The sequence below is a fragment of the Papaver somniferum genome, chromosome 6 (assembly GCF_003573695.1).
Source record: "Papaver somniferum cultivar HN1 chromosome 6, ASM357369v1, whole genome shotgun sequence".
NCBI classification, from domain to species: Eukaryota; Viridiplantae; Streptophyta; class Magnoliopsida; order Ranunculales; family Papaveraceae; genus Papaver; species Papaver somniferum.
Window position 1 is genome coordinate 4,806,586 of NC_039363.1, and position 19,832 is coordinate 4,826,417.

The following is a 19,832-nucleotide window of genomic DNA, read 5'->3' on the forward strand; positions in this document are numbered from 1 at the left end:
GAAGTTTTGTTAACGAGGAAACCGCAAATGCTGAAAAATCCCGGGACCTAGTCCAGATTTTAACACCACACTGTATTAAGCCGCTACAGACACTAGCCTACTACAAACTAACTTCGGTGTGGACTGTAGTTGAACCCTAATCAATCTCACATTGATTCAAGGTGCGGTAGCGTTCCTTACCTCTATGATCCCGGCAGGGTACTACGCACTTGATTCCCTTAGCTGATCTCACCCACAACTAAGAGTTGCTACAACCCAAAGTCAAAGACTTAACAATAAACAAATATGTCTCACACAGAAAAGTCTATCAAATGATCAATATGTCTCCCACATATGAACCCTAAAAGTTTTGTTCCGTCTTTTGATAATAATCAAGGTGAACAGGAACCAATTGATAATCCGGTCTTATATTCCCGAAGAACAACCTAGAGTTATCAATTACCTCACAACAATCTTAATCGTATGGTAGTGAAACAAGATGTTGCGGAATCACAAACAATGAGACGAAGATGTTTGTGATTACTTTTTATATCTTTCCCATCGGAGATATCAATCTCAAGCCAATCAATCTGATTGTACTCGTACGATAGAAGATGCAAGATCAGATCACACAACTACGATAAAAGTAATATCGGTCTGGCTTCACAATCCCAATGAAGTCTTTAAGTCGTTAACCTGGTTTTAGAAGAAGAAAACCAAAGGATAAAGGAGAACCGACTCTAGTATGCAAACTAGTATCACAGGTGAGGTGTGGGGATTAGTTTTGCACAGATACTAGAGTTCCCCATATATAGTCTTTCAAATCAGGGTTAGCAATTAAGTTACCTTAGTAACAAAGAAATCAATATCCACTGTTAGATGAAAACCTGATTTAGATTCAAGCTAATATTTCTCAACCGTTAGATAAAAAAATTAGCTTGTTACACAGACTTGACAATGCACGCTTCTAGCTTTGTTAACTGTACCCAAACATATGCACTTGTTGGTTCAACAATAGTTAACCAAAAGGTTAGCCATATGGGCATTTCATATCAACCACGTTCTTCTTCACCATAACTAGTTCAAATGACTTCAAATGAACTAGTTAGAGAGTTTTTAAATTGCAAGGAAATGTCATGTACTACACAAGACACAATTGAATCAAAGATGATTTGATTCACTTGAATCGGTTCATGAACTTTTATAGCCACGGTTTGCAAACTGCATTCCTTAGTCTTTTTTAAGTTTAAGTTCAGAAATCATCTTCAGATATATAACCTTCTCAAGTTCGCAGACTTAAGTTACCGAGCAGAGTTTAAGAATTCCAACAGAAATTCTCGGGTATGAGAACTTCGCCGGTTCGCGGACTGGTTTCGCGGACTTAGCTTTACGCAAGTAGTTTGTCAACTCCAGCAGAAATTCTCGAGTTTGAGAACTTCGGTAGTTCGCGGACTGAGTTCGGGGAATTGGATCACACCATTCTTCCGGTTCTGTTGATCAACAAAGTTCACAAACTTTGGTTCAAGGAATAGAACTTATACATAAATGTGTTTCCACAACAATGCTTATGTCCACCATTGGTTATGTAATCTAAACTCTCATTTCAAATCATTGAAACATTCTTAGAGGACGTTATATAGTTGTTACACCATTTCTCGTCAAAGAAATTTTCAAGATGATTGAAACATATCATGACTTTCGTCACATGGTAAAAGCGAAGAGCTTACCAACTCATATTTCGAGATATAGATAGGCGAGGTATACTCGGCTCGAAATACCAAATGTGTATAATCAAAGTCTATATATATATAGCATATGACTTCTTGTTTCAAAGAGTAGGATATGGAGTAGATAGACTTTTTAGTGATAGATAAGTTGAAGTCTTCACATACCTTTTTGCCGAGAAGTTCCACCAATTCTTTGAGTAGTTCTTCTATTCTTATGATGAATCTCCATGAAGTCCTTGAGCTCAACTACACTTTCTATCCTAGTCCGAGACTTAGCAATCATAGACTAGAAATCAAGACTTATAGTTTTGATCACTAACATTGACAAGCATGCTTGAGATAGCAACGCATGCGAGTCAGACCGATCAATGCTCTAACAATACTTGCCCAGATTTCCAACAACCGCCGGTACGCGTATGGGTACACATACTTTAGGTTTCACGGTTTTGGACTTTTACACAAATGTAAGAACATACTATGCTTATATCCAAACATGGTTACTTGATCTAAACTCTCATTTCAATCATTGAAACTTTCTTAGAGGATGTTATATAGTTGTTATTCAAAAACTATTTTTCATCAAAGTGATTTTCAAGTTAATGAAATAATCAACATGACTTTCGTCACGAGTAAAGATGAACTTGGACAAAGCGAAAGCTTACCAACATATATTTCGAGAAATAGATAAGCGAGATAAACTAGGCTCAGATAAAAAATGTGTATAATCGAAGTCTCAAAATAGCAATACGACTTTTGTCTCAAAATAGGAGATAAAATAGATAGACTTTTGAGTGATAGATAAGTTCAAGTCTCCACATACCTTTTGTTAATGAAGTTACACAAGTTCCCTTGAGTAGTTCTTCGTCTTCAATCGATGCATGTCATGTAGTCTAAGCCTCAACTACACTTACTATCCTAATCCGAGACTTAGCTATAAGTAGACTAGAAATTAAGAATTATAGTTTTGGAAACTAAACTTGACAAAACAGACCGAGCAATTGTTGATGGTGGATTTTAGTTCAGGGATAAAATTTTAAAACTAGGATTAATATGCTAACATATTGTAAAGGGTAAAACTATTTAACCAGCCATAAGCATAGAAAACCTCTCGATTTATTTATTTGATTGAAGCAATTCAATAAATATACAAAATTCACCCAAAATGGTGCATGTAGCAACAATCCCAAATTCTGTGAATTTATAGCAATTCATTAATGCATGAGTTGCCTTGTATTTCCTGTGATGTTATCAGCAGGACTCTCATTATTGGCACGGAATGACGACTGAGTGATTACACTCAGCAGAGTAACACGAATCTCCAAGTGTCAATCATGAGGCATGCACGAAATACCCGTAGGCCCTACCATTCTCTGACAAAGAGAATCTCGTATCAGCATGCTTATATTAGCCTGATCAAGCGTGTTTAATTCCCCAAGGGAAATCTGGGTTGTCCATGGCAGTCTCAGAAACGATCACGGCCATGCAAGTTGGCCACATAATTTAACTAGCCTAGACGAACCCTAGGATCAGGCGACCACCACAACGACCACCGGCGGGCCCGCTTATGCCCCAGTCGGTCGAACATCACACGGGCTCCTCCCAGCAGGTCAAACGCCAGCCCTAAAATAGGGTGGTTGCGCTGCTTTGGAAGAATCTCGACGAGCTTAGACTTTTCAAGGAAGTCTTAAAATCATCACGACCGTCCAACTTCACCAGCCTGGTTGGACGGCTTAGATCATCCCGCGAATGATCAGTGAAGCGTTAATGCATACATTGGCGGACCCACTCTGTCCCTACCTGATTGGCTTGCTCATGGCATGGTCATGGAACCATGAACGTTTGCCTAAAACATGATGGGCGTGAGGCTTCTCGAGGGTCACGGAAATTCCACCAGCGTCTTAAATTGATCTCAACCATCCAACTTAACCACCATGTTTGGATGGCTTAGATCGCGCCTAAGACCATCAAGAAGGTGCACATATGTTCACTGTCAGCCCAACGTAGGCCCCACACGATAGATCTCTCCAAAGGAGAGGCATAGATTTCCAAATCGATTGGCCAAAGTCACGCGTGCGTGACCGTTATAAAACCCTAATTAGGGTTTGCAGCGTGGCATACATGTCGTAGTTTGATCACGACCATCCATCTTCGCCAGCTTGGATGGAAGGTGTAAATATAGATTTAAGAGGTACCGAGAGTGTCAACGTGATCACGATGGTACCACCTTTGCATGTGGCCATCCGGTCTAGGCAGACGAGGATTTAGCACCTCGAAACGCGCGCCCCATGGTGGCATATCACGCGGCTTCCAAATCCTTTGCGGCAATGGATTTCTGTTGAAAATCGATCACGACCACTCATCTTTTCCATTCAAATTGAGTGGCCTAGATTGAGCCTTCATGGGACGGAGAATTACAGGCATGCACAACAACAGGCCGCCTCCATGCATGACCGACCGGTCCCACCTAAATTAAAGCACATGCTTGAGTTCAATCAAGACAAAGATGGATACTTGCGCACCATTTAAAAACCCTAAAATTCCATCAACGGTCGCAGATTTATGCCGTAAACCATCTCGTCCGTCCAACTTTGACAGCTTGGTCAGACAGCCTAGGTTGAAAGCTAGACGACCAATGAAATACCTCGATAATCACCTTCTGCCATTCTTCCACATGGATTGATCGTCCAGGAGATGGCTCGCCCGTGCGGCCTCCAAACGATTACTCAAAGATGGTTGTACGTGATGCTATTTTAAGACGCTTAATCCGCGACTTATTTGGTTAAGCCTTAAAACATCGATGCTTCGTACATGTTAATTGTTTTTGATGCATTACATGGATCGAGCATACACGATATTTCATGAATATAGATTTCTCAAATAAATTAGTTATTTAACTTAGCACCGTATGCTACTTCCTGTGGGTCCCACGCACACGCCATTACGAGAACGTGTCAGGAAGCATGGAAGGTTAGAGATGATGGAAGAAGTGGGCAAAGACGTGATCGTGTGACAATCACCTACACGACCCCACAACTCCATCACTTCACTCCCTCCACTTCTTACGAGATGAGGGTTACGCTCAATGACTTGTATAAATAGGTTCTCCTATTTCCAAACAAGACAGACACGGAAACCAAGTGTTGTCATTCGTATCCATAAAACATCCAGAGCTGATTGCTTACATTATTGCAAGCCAGTTCAACATTATGAAACAAGTCATAAACAGCCAACACCTTCACAATCTCAACACCTTCTTCTCTTCCCTCCCTAAGATCAACCCAATTTCCTTCATTTTGTGACCGAAGCAAGTCTGGAACGACCATTTCTTGGTTTAGGCCAGAATTGTCTAGATTTATCTCTCGAATCAAAAAGCGCTCCCGTGCAGTGCATTTGTTTAGGGTTTAGATTCATTTCTCATCCACACACATCCAAAATTACCAAAACCGGCAGAAATAGTTTTCACCCATAAACAAATGGCGACCACAGTGGAAGATAAATCTCTCGGTTGTAAAGTCAATTTCTTCAATACCCAGTTCAATTTTACTAATTTCAAAATGGTGGATCTTAGGTATGGATCAGCAACAAATCCCGACGGAATTAGAACCGACAACACTCTCGGCCCCGGTCAGTGGTGTTACCGTACAACCCGTCAATACGATCAATGCATCTCGCGAAATTACGTCCTCTACCACCAACACCAGCGGAGCAGGAGATATTCCATTGTGCGTGATACCTTCTATCACGAGAGCCAGAGCATCTGCAAACCACGGCATTTTTTCAAGTGTAACGCCTCCAGTCGTCACCAGAGCAACTGCCACTCCACCGTCAGGACGAGGGGCTGGAGGAGACAGAGGAGGACGACCCCCTGTTACCATTGTGGATTTGATGGAAAGGCAAGAGGTTCATGCTAAGTCTCAGACGGACATGGATTCAACTCAGAAAGAGGTATTTACTTTTCTCAAAGCATTAACAGAGTGATTACCGCAAGAGTCATGACGACCCCTGGAGCAAACAAGGAGCGCGGTCAATACACCCGGAGCAGGCACTTCAACGGCGCGGGCCTACATGGATGAAGAAGCTCGTGTTTCTCCTGAACTCCCAAGGGAAAGGGACCACTCATCCAGCTTCATTACGCGCGAGGACCTGGAGCTACTTCTTCATAATCGGGGAAAAGGAAGTTTGATGGACATGCACCAGCATCAACCTCCATACCATCAAGATGTACAATGGATTCCCCTTCCAAGAGGCTACACCTCTCCTCAATTCTCCATTTATGATGGTACTGGTAACGCTCGCGAACATATCTCTCGATTTTTAGAATCTTTGGGAGAACATGAATATAATCATGTTCTCCACCTGAAAGAGTTCTCAAAGTCACTTACTGGAAGAGCATACACCTAGTACAACAACATCGCACCTAACAGCGTATCCAATTGGAGTGAGATGGTCAGTGCCTTCTACAAGAAGTATTTCTTCGTGTCTGAGCAGATCACCTTTTCAGACTTGGGAAGAATCTTTCAACCGAACAACGAACATCCAAATGACTTCGTTAAGAGGTTCAGGATTCAAGCGTTGGATTGTCATGATCCAAATGTCACCGAACGCGAGTTGGTAAAGTTATGCATTAACGGAATGGTTCCCATATACCGCGCTTTGTTAGAGAATCTTGGCTTTCAAACATTTTCTGAGCTCCATGAAGATGCTAAGCGATTGGCCACAACAGCCCCGGCATTGTTGGAAAGAACCAGAGTTTTTCTAAACGAAGATACACGTGAGAGTCGGGGAAGCAGGCGGCTCATCAAAAAGTAATATAACGTTGGCCCTACTGTGAGCGTGGTGGGCGAAGGAGGAAAAATGAAAGCTTCAGCAACAGAGAAACAACCCAAGCGTGCAACTCCAGCGTATACAACTTCATCTTGAAAGGGAGCAGGCAAAGCTCCTCTGCAAGAAGCTGGAGATACCATCCCGGATTTCCCATTTCCCATGAATGAAGTCATAGAACTCTTAGAAGCATGGATTCAAGATAATGCGATCAAGCTACTTTCTATCAGACGTCCGCCGACCGAGGAAGAGATGGAAAATCCTAAATATTGTCGTTACCATAGGTTTTTCCATCACCCGACCAAGGATTGCAATAAATTAAAACACATTTTCAGAGAAAAGGTGGAGGCAGGAGAGCTCCAGCTAGGAAACCAAGGTGTTCGTAGCGACCCTCTTACTATTAGGAGCTGCATGATCTCCGGATATTCTGTTCACAAGACTGTACAGTCTACGATGGAACATCTATGTGAAATCCTATATTTCTCCAAGGCGCAGCGTCACGACATATTTGCAGCCCTTAACCGCATTATGTCAGTAAGGCGCTTGTATCAAGAAAAGGAAATAACGAAAACTCAGTATTTCCTGGAAGATAAAACCAGCAAGGGGGATTGGGGACTCTTGACCGTCACTCGTTTGAAGGATATCGAATTCGACAGCACATTAATTGATGCAGCCTCTGAATTCAACATCATGACTGTCAAGAATTTGAGAGCCGCAAAGATTTCAAAACAAGAAGCTATTGGCAGCCCAACCGTGATCAATGACTCAGAGAGAGAATTCAGAGACTCCTATGGATGCATTGACCTTGAAGTCAAAATCGGTGATACTCTAAGACGGGCTAAATTTTACATAGTCAAAGAATATCTGAATTACGACATGATTCTGGGACGCCCGTGGATACACGATAATAAAGCAACACTAGGAGTATGTCCTTTGCCGGTTTCAATACCTGAAAGAATCTCCAACAAACCATCTGATCCCGAAGATTACTTGTTGTCGTATCAATAGCTTACAAATGTAACGAAGATTCTTGGAGAAAGTTTGTCGTCATATCTTAAAAGGTTACGAGCCCAAAGATGTGAGTGGGATGCCAGTCCTTTCAAAAGTTTCGCCAAGAACTCGGAAGCAGTCAGAGGCAACGTGTCCCAAAGATAAGATGTTGTGCCAAGTCCAAATCCGTTTCAAATTGAAGATATAGTGACAAAGATAACCACGTTTCAAGTGGGAAACGTGGCAGTGAAGATGACTACCCAGTCTGATTTACCAACAACAAAGGAGGATGAGTCGTATTTGGTGGTAGAGTAATCCTGGGCGGTTATTGCAAGATCATCAATGCCGACAAGCTTGAAGGCGTGACGATTCACTCACGATGGCTCAAACCCAACAGTACTTGAGACGATGTGCTACCATTTCCTCCAGCGTTCTTCCTGAGACGCTGTGCTATCTTTTCCTCCATATTTCTCTTTAGTATTTGTTCCAGCAATTTCCTTTTCATGCAACATTAATAATTCCTCCAAAATGATTGCACTGCTTGCATTCATAATTAGGGTTTAAATCTTCAAATTAATCAAAGAATTATTTCCTTTTAGGAATTTCTTTACCCCTTAAAAGATGACACAAAATTCTGAGTCAGCCTAAATCATCATCACCCACTAGAGCAAACCAGAAAGAAAAACCTAAACAAAACATTACATTTTTTTTTAAAAACGTTGGAGGAATAGAATATGTGCAGAGGAAAAGAGAAAGCAATTTGAGCAGTCTACTGCAACAGAATCAGGCAGACCTCATGTCAGGAGCACAGACAGGTTCGTGGTGTTTCGTTATAGCATTATTTTTTATCACAAGAATAACGTACAATCACATGAACCTGAGAAGAGACATACCCATATTGGAGGATTTATCTTAAAACAATACAAAACCCTTATTCAAAACAAGCAAGCAAGAAGAGGAATACCTTAAACTCATCCGCCACTGGGTGCAAGGAGAAAAGTATTCACAAATTATGGAAAATACTCGTTCAAAAAAAAAGGAACATGGAGATTTAGTCATCAAGAAGATCAATTGTGCCTTCACCATCATCGGAGTCTATTTAAACATCATCATCGTGGGATGCTATTGTTTCTTCCTTTGGATCTGTCTCAGCTTCCCCTTCAGATATCTCTACAGCAACATTCTCCGCTTCAACATCCTCAGTAGGGACAACTTCCATATCTTCTTCAAGTGCCATTACAGCGTTGGGGATTGTGCTGACCTTTGGATGCTCGGGTTCATCCATGTCAGAATCGAGGATTATCACGCCATCACGGATCATATAATCACGCACATCTTTCTTTGGAGGTCGTTTATGTTCAACCCTTCGTCTTTTCAGTCGTGATGGGAGCCTCTCAGCTGTTGCACTCGCCGGTAGTAGCAACGCTTCATCGTGCCGCCATTTCTCCTCCCTGTCAATTGAAGCTAAGAGCGCTTGAATATGTTCTCGGGCGATGCGCAAGTGCAGAATAGGCATACCCTGTATAGAACGATCATCCTCGCGAAGCGGAAGATCAATTTTATCCATCACCTCCTCCAGCGCATCATCAGCCTCAGGCTTATTGACTTCGAAACTTCTTTCTGGAGAAGTACCAGAGTAGTCCTTATCAGCAGCCTCCATGAGATTCTGTGAGAAGAAGTTATGATTATATTGACACACATAAAATAAAATAAAAATCAAGTTGTGCAATAAACATGGAGCGATACCTGGGTAAAGAAAGAAACAATTCTGCAAGGAGAGAAGACTCGGGTTCTTCTTTATATTTCACAAAGTTAACAAGATTCCGGGAAGAAAAGGAGTCTCCAATTTCCGTCTACAAAGGCTACAGACGCGGGATGGCAATCAGTGGATGTTTATCGAATATTGGAGGGCAGCTGTCGTGCGACAAGAAGGAATGCATCTTACCCAAGGAACAAGCCAGACTCCATCCTGGTAACACGCGTTGAAACCTTTCTCGTGAATTTTGTCGCCATCTTATGCCTACCCCACAATAGTGCAACCATTATGTACTAGGCAGGGGACATCATGTTAATGGTGGATTTTAGTTCAGGGCTAAAATTGTAAAACTATGATTAATGCGCTAACATCCTATAAATGGTAAAATTATTTAACCAGCGATAAGCGTAGAAAACCTCTCGCTTTATTTATTTGATTGATTAATTCAATAAATATACAAAATTCACCCAGAATGGTGCATGTAGCAACATTCCCAAATTCTGTGAATTTATAGCATTATTCATTAATGCATGAGTTTCCTTGTATTTCCTGTGATGTTCTCAGCAGGACTCTCATTATTGGCGCGGCATGACGACTGAGTGATTACTCTCAGCAGAGTAACACGAATCTCTAAGTGTCAATCATGAGGCATGCATGAAATACCCGTAGTCCCTACCATTCTCTGACAAAGAGAATCTCGTATCAGCATGCTTATATTAGCCTGATCAAGCGTGTTTAATTCCCCAAGGGAAATATGGGTTGTCCATGGCAGTCTCAGAAACGATCACGGCCATGCAAGTTGGCCACATAATTTAACTAGCCTAGACGAACCCTAGGATCTGGCGACCACCGGCGGGCCCGCTTATGCACCAGTCGGTCGAACATCACACGGGCTCCTCCCAGCACGTCAAACGCCAGCCCTAAAATAGGGTGGTTGCGCTGCTTTGGAAGAATCTCGACGAGCTTAGACTTTTCGAGGAAGTCTTAAAATCATCACGACCGTCCAACTTCACCAGCCTGGTTGGACGGCTTAGATCATCACGTGAATGATCAGTGAAGCGTGAATGCATACATTGGTGGTCCCACTCTGTCCCTACTTGATCGGCTTGCTCACGGCATGGTCACGGAACCATGAACGTTTGCCTAAGACATGATGGGCGTGAGGCTTCTCGAGGGTCACGAAAATTCCACTAGCGTCTTAAATTGATCTCAACCATCCAACTTAACCAGCATGTTGGATGACTTAGATCGCGCCTAAGTCCATCAGGGAGGTGCACATATGTTCACCGTCAGCCAACGTGGGACCCACGCGATCGACCTCTCCAAAGGAAAGGCATAGCTTGCCAAACCGATTGGCCAAAGTCACGCGTGCATGACCGTTTTAAAACCCTAATTAGGCTTTGCGGCGTGGCATACATGTCGTAGTTTGATCACGACCATCCATCTTCGCCAGCTTGGATGGAAGGTGTAGATATAAATTTAAGAGGTACCGAGAGTGTCAACGTGATCACGATGGCCCACCTTTGCATGTGGACGGCCGACCTAGGCAGACTAGAACTCAGCACCTCGAAACGCGCGCCTCAAGGTGGCATGTCACGCGGCTTCCAAATATTTTGCGGCAACGGATTTCTGTCGCAAATCGATCACGACCACTCATCTTTGCCAGTCAAATTGAGTGGCTTAGATCGAGCCTTCATGGGACGGAGAGGTACATGCGTGCACAACAACAGGCCGCCTCCATGCATGACCGATCGGTCCCACCAAAATTAACGCCCATGCTTGAGTTCGATCAATCTTAAGAGGGATGCTTGCGCACCTCTTAAAAACCCTAAAATTCCATCAATGGTCGCAGATTTATGCTGTAAACCATCTCGTCCGTCCAACTTTGACAGCTTGGTCGGACAGCCTAGGTTGAAAGCTAGACGACCAATGAAATACCTCGATAATCACCGTCCGCCACTCTTCCACATGGAGTGATCGGCCAGGAGATGGCTCGCCAATGCGTCCTCTAAACGATCACTTGAAGATGATTGGATGTGATGCTATTTTAAGACGCTTAATCCGCAATTTATTCAGTTAAGCCTTAAAACATCGATGTTGCGTACATGTTAATTGTTTTCGATGTATTACATGCATCTAGCATACACGATATTTCATGAATATCGATTTCTTAAATAACTTAGTTATTTAACTTAGCATCGTATGCTACTTTATGTGGGTCCCACGATCCACTCATTCGAGACATCAAGCATGTCGAAAACTGGGGGATACTTACCGGGGTATTGGTCTGGTGGTTTATAGCGTGCAGCGTGCAACACGCTATTACGAGAACGTGTCAGGAGGCATGGACGGTTAGCGATGATGGAAGAAGTGGGCAAAGACGTGATCGTGTGACAATCACCTACACGACCCCACTACTCCATCACTTCACTCCCTCCACTTCCCACGAGATGAGGGTTGCGCTCAATGACTTGTATAAATAGGTTCTCCTATTTCCAAACAAGACAGACACAAAAACCAAGTGTTGTCATTCGTATCCAGAAAACTTCCAGAGCTGATTGATTACATTATTGAAAGCCAGTTCAACATTCTGATACAAGCCATAAACAGCCAACACCTTCACAATGTCAACACCTTATTCGTTTCTCTCCCTAAGATCAACCCCATTTCCTTCATTTTGTGACCCAAGCAAGTCTGGAACGACCATTTCTTGGTTTAGGCCAAAATTGTATAGATTGATCTCTCGAATCAAAAAGCACTCCCGTGCAGTGCAGTTGTTTAGGGTTTAGATTCATTTCTCATCCACACACACCCAAAATTACCAAAACCGGTAGAAATAGTTTTCACCCATAAACATCAATGCTTTAACATAAATAACCAATACGAATTTAGTTTCCAACCAACGGCACTTTTAGTGCTTTTTTTATCCCATAAAAGTATTTAAACGAACCGAACATAAGAAACTTCACCTAATTAGGATACCATCCTCTTGAACTAGCATTGCAAGAATATTCCAGTCGGTTTCTGGCACAATCGGTCAGATCAGTGCGTCCAAGGAATAAGTTAGTAAGAATGTCAAACTTAACTATTTATAATGACCAAGATAATTTAGACAACAAGGAAGTTCCAAGTCCGAAAATGCTAAAGATATGCAATAAATGTCTATTTTAGGTTTTATAATATTCCAACCGTAATCTGGCTAATATACTGAAATTTTTCTTGGATGAAAACTAAATATTAGCTAGTATAAGCATATACTTTACTAATATAGCAATCATAGATGTGCTTATCCACTGGGATATGAATGGAACATAAATTATGAATATCAAAAAAATATTAAGGATATTTCGTATCCGGATTTCACCTTGAATATCCAAGAAAGCACATGAAAATTAAGTATTAGAATTTTAGCATATGTATAGAAATTTTTATATTAACCAAACTGTATTTCTGATTGCTATCTAAACCTTAAGCTAATAGCCGCATCGATATAAAGTTTTATTAGTTAACATAATGATCGGTCCATCCAGAGATCCTTGTGAAGGTATGGGTCTTGTTCTCAGACCAGACATAGTAGAATTCCTTGATTAAGGGATTGGTGCTACTAGATATCTTTAGGACCAGTCGTGTTAGAGATCCTTGTATAAGGGATTAGTTCTAGAATATATCCATTGATTCCTTTCTACAACGAAACAAGTTTCGTAAATTTATTTTCTTCAACTCATGTAATAACATAATTTTCTAGGTATAGAATCAACCGAAAAGTTCAACACAAAACTAGTAAAGAATTATCAAATAGTGTTATGTTGAATCTATGAATTTTAAAAGATAAACGTTGTGTCGAACAACTAGTCATATGTATATATATATATATATATATATATATGTAATGCGCTAATTTTCTAAACTATGTAATGAATATTTTGTTTATGGAAGTATGGAATAATCAGATTATGTGGGTATCCCTAAAAACCGATTGTTGTAATCGATATATGTGAGCATTGAAAAAAACATATTATGGATTTTCTTCGTCAATTGAAAAAACTCTACCCATAATCGGTCTACTACTGCACTAACACAAATCGATTATGGGTCGAGTTTTTTTAAAAAATGATCAAATTTTTTAAAGTTATGATGATAGATCAATGGTAGTTGATTTCAGGGTTAACTTGATTAAACATCACTTAATTCTCCATATTAGCACTAATTAATTAGGGATAATTTTTTTGAACACTCAACTTTGAAGCAGAAGCTGCTATAAGAGCCATTACAACTATGACTAAGGAAGGAAGAAACTTTTTAACATACGAGTGTTTTCAGTTACGACTGATATGTGGCTCCGTACTTTTTAATCCATTTTGTTTCAGTTCAAACCAGACAGAAAGAAGGTTCTAGTTAGGCTCCAGATAATGGAGCATGACCCCAAACAGGTTAAATTGGGTCCATTTGTGATAGATTACATGTGATGATCAAATTTACCTAATCACCTATGGTATTGCTAAGTACACTTATGTATAAATTGAAAGCTAGGAATGATTCTGTCAGGAAAGTATCTATTTATGTTATCTTTTTATTATATCAAGCATTATTATGCGTATAGTGGGTCAACAATAAAAGTCAGTGATCCAAAATCAACATAGAATTGCACTTCAAAATATACTTGCACGTTGGACGATCATTTTTTATTTAACACCATCACAAGCACAACCAACTCATTACAATTTTCTAATTCATATTCCTTCGTAAAAGAATCGACAAGGCCTAGCTAGAAGCTGGGAATTTGATTTATGAAAGAAAGTATGTGACTATATGTTCCTTTCCAAATTTTGTACCATAAATTGAAACTTTTTTCTGGTGGGGTGTTATCTTACAGTATTAGAATCAAATGAAGCATGGGTGGGAACAATTCACTAACTGTCCCTCCCAACCATTATTTCTCACTATGATTTTATTGTTGTCCATATTTCTTCAAATAATGCAAGAGTGAGGAAGAAGGTCTATTAGTCCATCCAAATAATGCACCTCAGGCTTTTCCCTTGACTGAGTAAATCAAATGCTGTGTTGATTTCTTCAAAATTAATTTCATGAGTGATGAATTCGTCCAACTGAAGTTCCTGCAGTGATCAAACTTTTATTATGTAAGATTTTTTATTTATTTAAAAAATAAAAAATATATCTTGAAGAAAAGTGTTTAATTACCTTGTTAAGGTAACTTTGAGCAAGGAGTGGAATATCAGTCTTAGCTTTGATGCCTCCAAACAATGAACCTTCTATGCTTTTACCTCTCAATAGCTCATATGTGTTGATGCTCAAGGGTGCACCATGCATTTCCGCTCCTAACACGATTGTCTTCCCCCAACCCTGCATTCGGTACATAAGTGCTTGAGTTCAATAGCTCAAATACAGATGACACAACAATCGGGATCGATACGTACATCACGACAGCTAGTGAAGGCGTCATTCATCACGGAAGCTAACCCGACACACTCGAAACAGTAATCAGCACCTCCATCTGTTATTTCTTTAATTACCTGATAATCAAAATAACATCTGAAATCCATACAGTACTAAATTGTTGTTAAATGACATTTAAGATCCATGTACTTAAGTCACAAACCTCACTAACTGATTTATCCCCACATTCCTTTGGATTAACGAAATCAGTCACTCCGAATTTTTTCCCTGTTTTCATAAAAGGTATTGAAAAACAGGCTATTTAAGCAAAGGGATCATGTCACGGAATAATGCATGCATAATATGGAAATGCACTTGATTACCAGTATCAAATTTTTCTGGATTTAAATCGACGCCAATAATTTTAGAAACTCCGCGAATTCTTGCACCCTCTGCAACCTATGTATAATGTGATTAGCCCAAACATTTTTCAGTATATTATCAATTTAACTCAAGTTGTGTTCAAGTTCTAAAATTTTACCGCAAGCCCAACGGCTCCAAGGCCAAAGATGGCAACAGTGCTTCCTGCCTCTACATCGGCCACCTTCCAGGCTGCACCTACTCCTACACAAACAAACAACTTCTCTTTGAAGGCAGCCTAAATCATTTGCATTGCTGGCATTCGCATATGAAAGTCATTTCCCCAAAACAATCAAATATATGGCAAAATCTATGATTTAAGTCACGTTCGAGTCATAAAATCACTTCCACTAGGGCCATAAACCATGACAAATTGAATTCCGTCGAAATCTTTGATTGAAAAACATGAAATGGTAATCTCAATAACAAGTTTGGATAAATTGTTACCAGTTGAGACACCACAACTAAGCAAGCAAGCCTTGTCAACAGGAATTTCAGGACAGATCTTGACAACATAAGCAATATCCATGACCGTGTACTCGCTAAAACTCGAGACCCCCAAGCAATTATGTAAAATTTCTCCATTGGAATCCGTGAATCTACTAGTTCCAGGTCCATCCCTGGGCATACCTGGAGCTGCTGAGAATGGGAAAGATGTACACATATTGCTCTTCTTGGATTTACAATCCCTGCAGTCCTCACAATTCGCAAGAAACACTGGCACAACAGTTTCTCCTTCTTTTACATCCGTTACATTTTCTCCCACGCTCTCAACCACACTGCACAATATAACAGCATTTAAGATATGCCAATTCAGATGCAAAAACTAAAATTACAGCAGCAAAATTTAAAATTTACCCGACAGCTTCGTGTCCGAAAATCCTTGGAAATATCGAAATAGGAGAACTCTAGAATTAATACAAACATTTTAGTACTGAATTTTACTTAAAATCAATACAAAGATACCAGTAGTGACATATAATTTCAAAATCTTGGACTTACAGGCATTTTCCAGAGGGTAACATCCGTATGACATAAAGAGGTACATAAAATTTTGATCCTAACTTCATAAGCTTTAGGTGGCGCCACTTCTATCTCTTCCATCACCAATGCTTCTCCTGTTGCTCTACATACTGCAGCTGCAATAAACAGCATTCGTAGTACCTTGGTGAAAAATAGTATTCATAGCAAAGTCAAGAATCAAGATTACTTAAAAGTAAGACAGTGAACCCCATAACCCAGAACAGAAAATCAATAGTCTACCTCTGCATCTGATTGGTTTTCCTGCAGTTTTCTCCATAATTTTCTAAAAACAGAAGAAATTAATGAAACTGAGAAAAAGCTTTGTTGCTGTAGTTGAGTTTGTTTTGGAAAAAGTTTGGGTTGTGAATCCTCCTTATCTTCTCCGTAGTGAGTGATAATTCATATGTCAGAAGACCATACCCTTTTGAATATATCATACGTAGTGGGTGAACAATATAAAATACAGTTTGGGTTGTTATCAGCTATTTAGATGTCAGAAATTTAGTAATGAAGTTTGACTTATTCAGGACTGCCCTGGGGGTGAAGGTGTCTGGTTAACCAACCAATTAATACGGTCCTAATCTATCATCTGAAGCTCAAGTTAAAAATGAAATATTAACCGGACCTTCTTGAGAGATGATCCAATTTAAGCAAATGAAATGAAATTCTCATTTACAATTTCGAACTATGCTCAAATTTATTTATTTATTTATTTTGAAAATAAGAGTTTAAAACTGCCATTCGTACGTCATCTATACGAAAGCTCAAGTTCAAACCTTAAGCAATTTCATGAGTCATGGCGAAAATATATACCAGATCTTAATACAGGGTGTGACTTGATGTTTCCGTCTCGAGCCTGAGCAGAGTGGAGACAAGCCTAACTTGTCCCACGGTTCTAACCGTTTCTTGTTCCTTGAAAATGCATGATGTGATGGCTCTGACTATATCCCATCTATTAGCTTGTTGGAGGTAGCAAGAAAGGAGTGGATGACTCCTACTCTAATTCAGCTAACTCCAGCCAGTGAGATACCTGAGAGGAGTAGGTATGTTTTCTTGGGATCACCTGACAGGATTTAGAGTACGTATATTTTTTGGGGGATCACCATGAAGACCAGCGGAGCTCAAGTAAAAATGAAATTTAACTCGACCTTGACATTCCCACGTTGACATAAAATCACCGTATACAGAGTCCTTGTTCTCTAGGTCGGCCTAAAAATGGGTCATGGGTGAGCAATAAAATATAGTGAAAGAGATAAAACAAAACAAAAAATGTTCTAGAAAAAAGATTCCCCAAACATGTAAATCTGCGCACAAAAGAAAATTTGGTGTATATATGGTAACATGTAATGATCAAAAAGGTTGTTGTCAAGTATTGGGGGCCCTTGACCTTGTTTGGTATTCATCTTCTGGAAAACAAAATCGCTTTTCATTTTTATTTTTTTAAGCATGCATATATTAAATAAGGAATTAAATTGTGCTTACACGAGGGAATGCAATTCTCATAAAATCATCTAAGAGAATCTGATTAAGAAAATGCGGGTTTGCTTGATGTCCTGGATGTCTTCTAGCAGCCTCATCTGTGTTTATTTTTATTCAACCCGAATCTGGAGTAGACCATCCAACTTGAATGATTGTAGTTGGTCTTGTGATGGTTGTTGCGATCCTGGGCATTGGATCTCCAGGTAGCATTGGTGGGGAAAACTTTCTTGCCCATTCAAATTCGTGTTGTTGTGATAGGCTTGTTCTCAGGATGTCTTCATGATGAGATCGGTATTGGTTGAAGACAAGTTCATTTCTGGTTGTCCATAGCGACCAGAAAAGAAAAGAGAAAGATGAGATGGAAGGAATATCGGTAGAAGCTTGAAGTAGATGCAATTTGGTTGTTTGATGTTTAAGGTGATTGGTTGGTTGTTATGTTGAATATAGTTTGTTGGTATGCGGTTTAAAAGGTTGGTCCACGCCGTGATTACCACCGGACAGTGAATAAGCATGTGTGTCACCGTTTCTGGGTCGGAGTTGCATCTAGGGCAGATGTTTGAGTTAGTGAGGTTTATGCGGTGTAGTAAAGATATGGTTGGTAATCCTTCATTGATAGCTTTCCACAAGAAAAGCTGAATTTTTGGAGGACATGGTAAAGTCCATAGAAACTTGGTGGTTGGGAGGGGGTTTATGGTTGTATGGTTATCTTGTTGGACTAAACAGTTGTATCCAGAAGCACTGGTGTATTTTCCTGATTTTGAATGTGGCCGGATTATTTTATCTGGGTTGTTGTCAAGGGGAAGGTGGATATTGATAATATGTTGAAGTGCATCAAGTGGAAGGTTTTTTAGCTGATCATGTCTCCAATTATGAAAAAGAGGGTCAATTATATCAACTACAGTTTGGATAGGATAGCAATGGACATGATCAAGGTTAGGAAAATGAGGTATCCAATTAGCTTGGATGGGAGTGTCTAAACCATTTCCTATGTGATGAAATAACCGTTGTTTTAGGAAAGGTATAAGGAATGCCATTTGCTTCCATTTCGGACTGAATAGCTCATTTTGCAAACTTTTGTTTTCTAGTTGGAACACACATCAATAATTAGTTGGAAATGTTACAGGGCCTACGACCCATTGGGTGCGCGGTCCAACTAGATTCCTAGGATTGTATATATAGGAAACTATGTAATACTTCTAATCTGATTTTCTAATAATATATCCTTCTCATTGTCTCTACATCTTTTATCTTCACCTCAAATTCTCCTAAAACACGTTATCATGCCCGATGCTATACCGCAGAGCTAAATTGAATCAAATATTTTTTAATATGGATTATTGGACATCAATTGTCGTCAAGCTAATAAAATCGTTGGAATCAAGTCGGATAAATTAAATCTATTTTTTTCTAATCAAATAAGTTAGATATATTTTCTTTTCCTCCAACTTTTAATTTTTGCATTTGGGTATGTTGGAATTAGAAATTATTTTAATTAATTGTTTGTAATCAGAAATTAGTTTGATACTAAACTATTTTTGGTAATGTGTATGTATTAATTAATCAGGGATTATTTTGATCTTAATCTTTATCCTAATCTTAAGCCTTATATTAATCCTAAGCTTAATCTTAATCTAATCCAAGCCGTTTGATTAATCCCGTCCGTAGTTTGGAGTTGCCAGCGGATCTGGATGGAAGAAACCTTGTCCCGTAGAAGAAATCTTGTCTCTGTTCGTGTGAAAGAGAAACAGACGAACAAACCTTGTCCGTTGTTCTCGTGAAAGAGAAACGGTCTCTGTCCTGTTCCGGCATCTGTCGTATTCCGGTTCAGCCAACTTTTTTCCGGTCCAATCGAACCAACCCATCCCGATCCAACTCGCCCCGGTTTTGTATATATACAGGGGAACCAAAACCCAAAAGTATGTAACTATAAAATGAACGCGGGTTCTTTACATTGAGTGCTTGCTAGGCTTATTTAATTTATTTGTTTGTAGAAAATGCCTAGTTTTGTTTATTTTTGTCTTAAGATAAGTCCACATCATATAGACGGCCAATTTAAATTATGATTGCTTATCTAGATCATTAAGAATTTTGGTCTTAATGCTATTTTGTTTTATTGAATATGATACTGGCTATGTTTGAATGTCTTTTTTTCAATTGGTTGTACCAACTCGATTCTAATGTATTCATTTGAGGCTTAAAAGTACTTGAACACCATTATTGTGTATTTGATATTTTCTGCCCAA

General features: G+C 39.8%; 1 protein-coding gene across 2 annotated transcripts; it reads right to left on the minus strand.

Annotated features, from left to right (window-relative positions):
• Positions 1-14,016: 14,016 nt before the first annotated feature.
• LOC113286745 (alcohol dehydrogenase-like 2) lies at positions 14,017-16,519 on the minus strand. Of its 2 annotated transcripts, none has more exons than XM_026535354.1 (10): positions 16,351-16,519; positions 16,090-16,226; positions 15,946-15,995; positions 15,718-15,866; positions 15,209-15,291; positions 15,051-15,126; positions 14,891-14,955; positions 14,709-14,804; positions 14,473-14,634; positions 14,017-14,387 (listed from the first exon to the last, which is right to left on the minus strand). In XM_026535354.1, the coding sequence occupies exons 1-10, from the start codon at positions 16,385-16,387 to the stop codon at positions 14,274-14,276; spliced, it is 969 nt and encodes a 322-aa protein (XP_026391139.1). In that variant the 5' UTR covers positions 16,388-16,519; the 3' UTR covers positions 14,017-14,273. The 2 variants fall into 2 exon arrangements, with proteins under 2 accessions (XP_026391139.1, XP_026391138.1); XM_026535353.1 differs by having other exon boundaries at positions 15,535-15,866.
• Between the last annotated feature and the right edge of the window lie 3,313 nt (positions 16,520-19,832).

What these genes read in the sequence shown, in the direction of transcription:
- LOC113286745 (XM_026535353.1), bottom strand. Translation starts at nt 16,387, where the DNA reads ATGGAGAAAACTGCAGGAAAACCAATCAGATGCAGAG. An exon ending in TTACCCTCTGGAAAATGCCT is followed by an intron (nt 15,996 to 16,089) that starts GTAAGTCCAAGA and finishes TATTAATTCTAG; the next exon opens with AGTTCTCCTATTTCGATATT. An exon ending in TTGGAGCCGTTGGGCTTGCG is followed by an intron (nt 15,127 to 15,208) that starts GTAAAATTTTAG and finishes CATTATACATAG; the next exon opens with GTTGCAGAGGGTGCAAGAAT.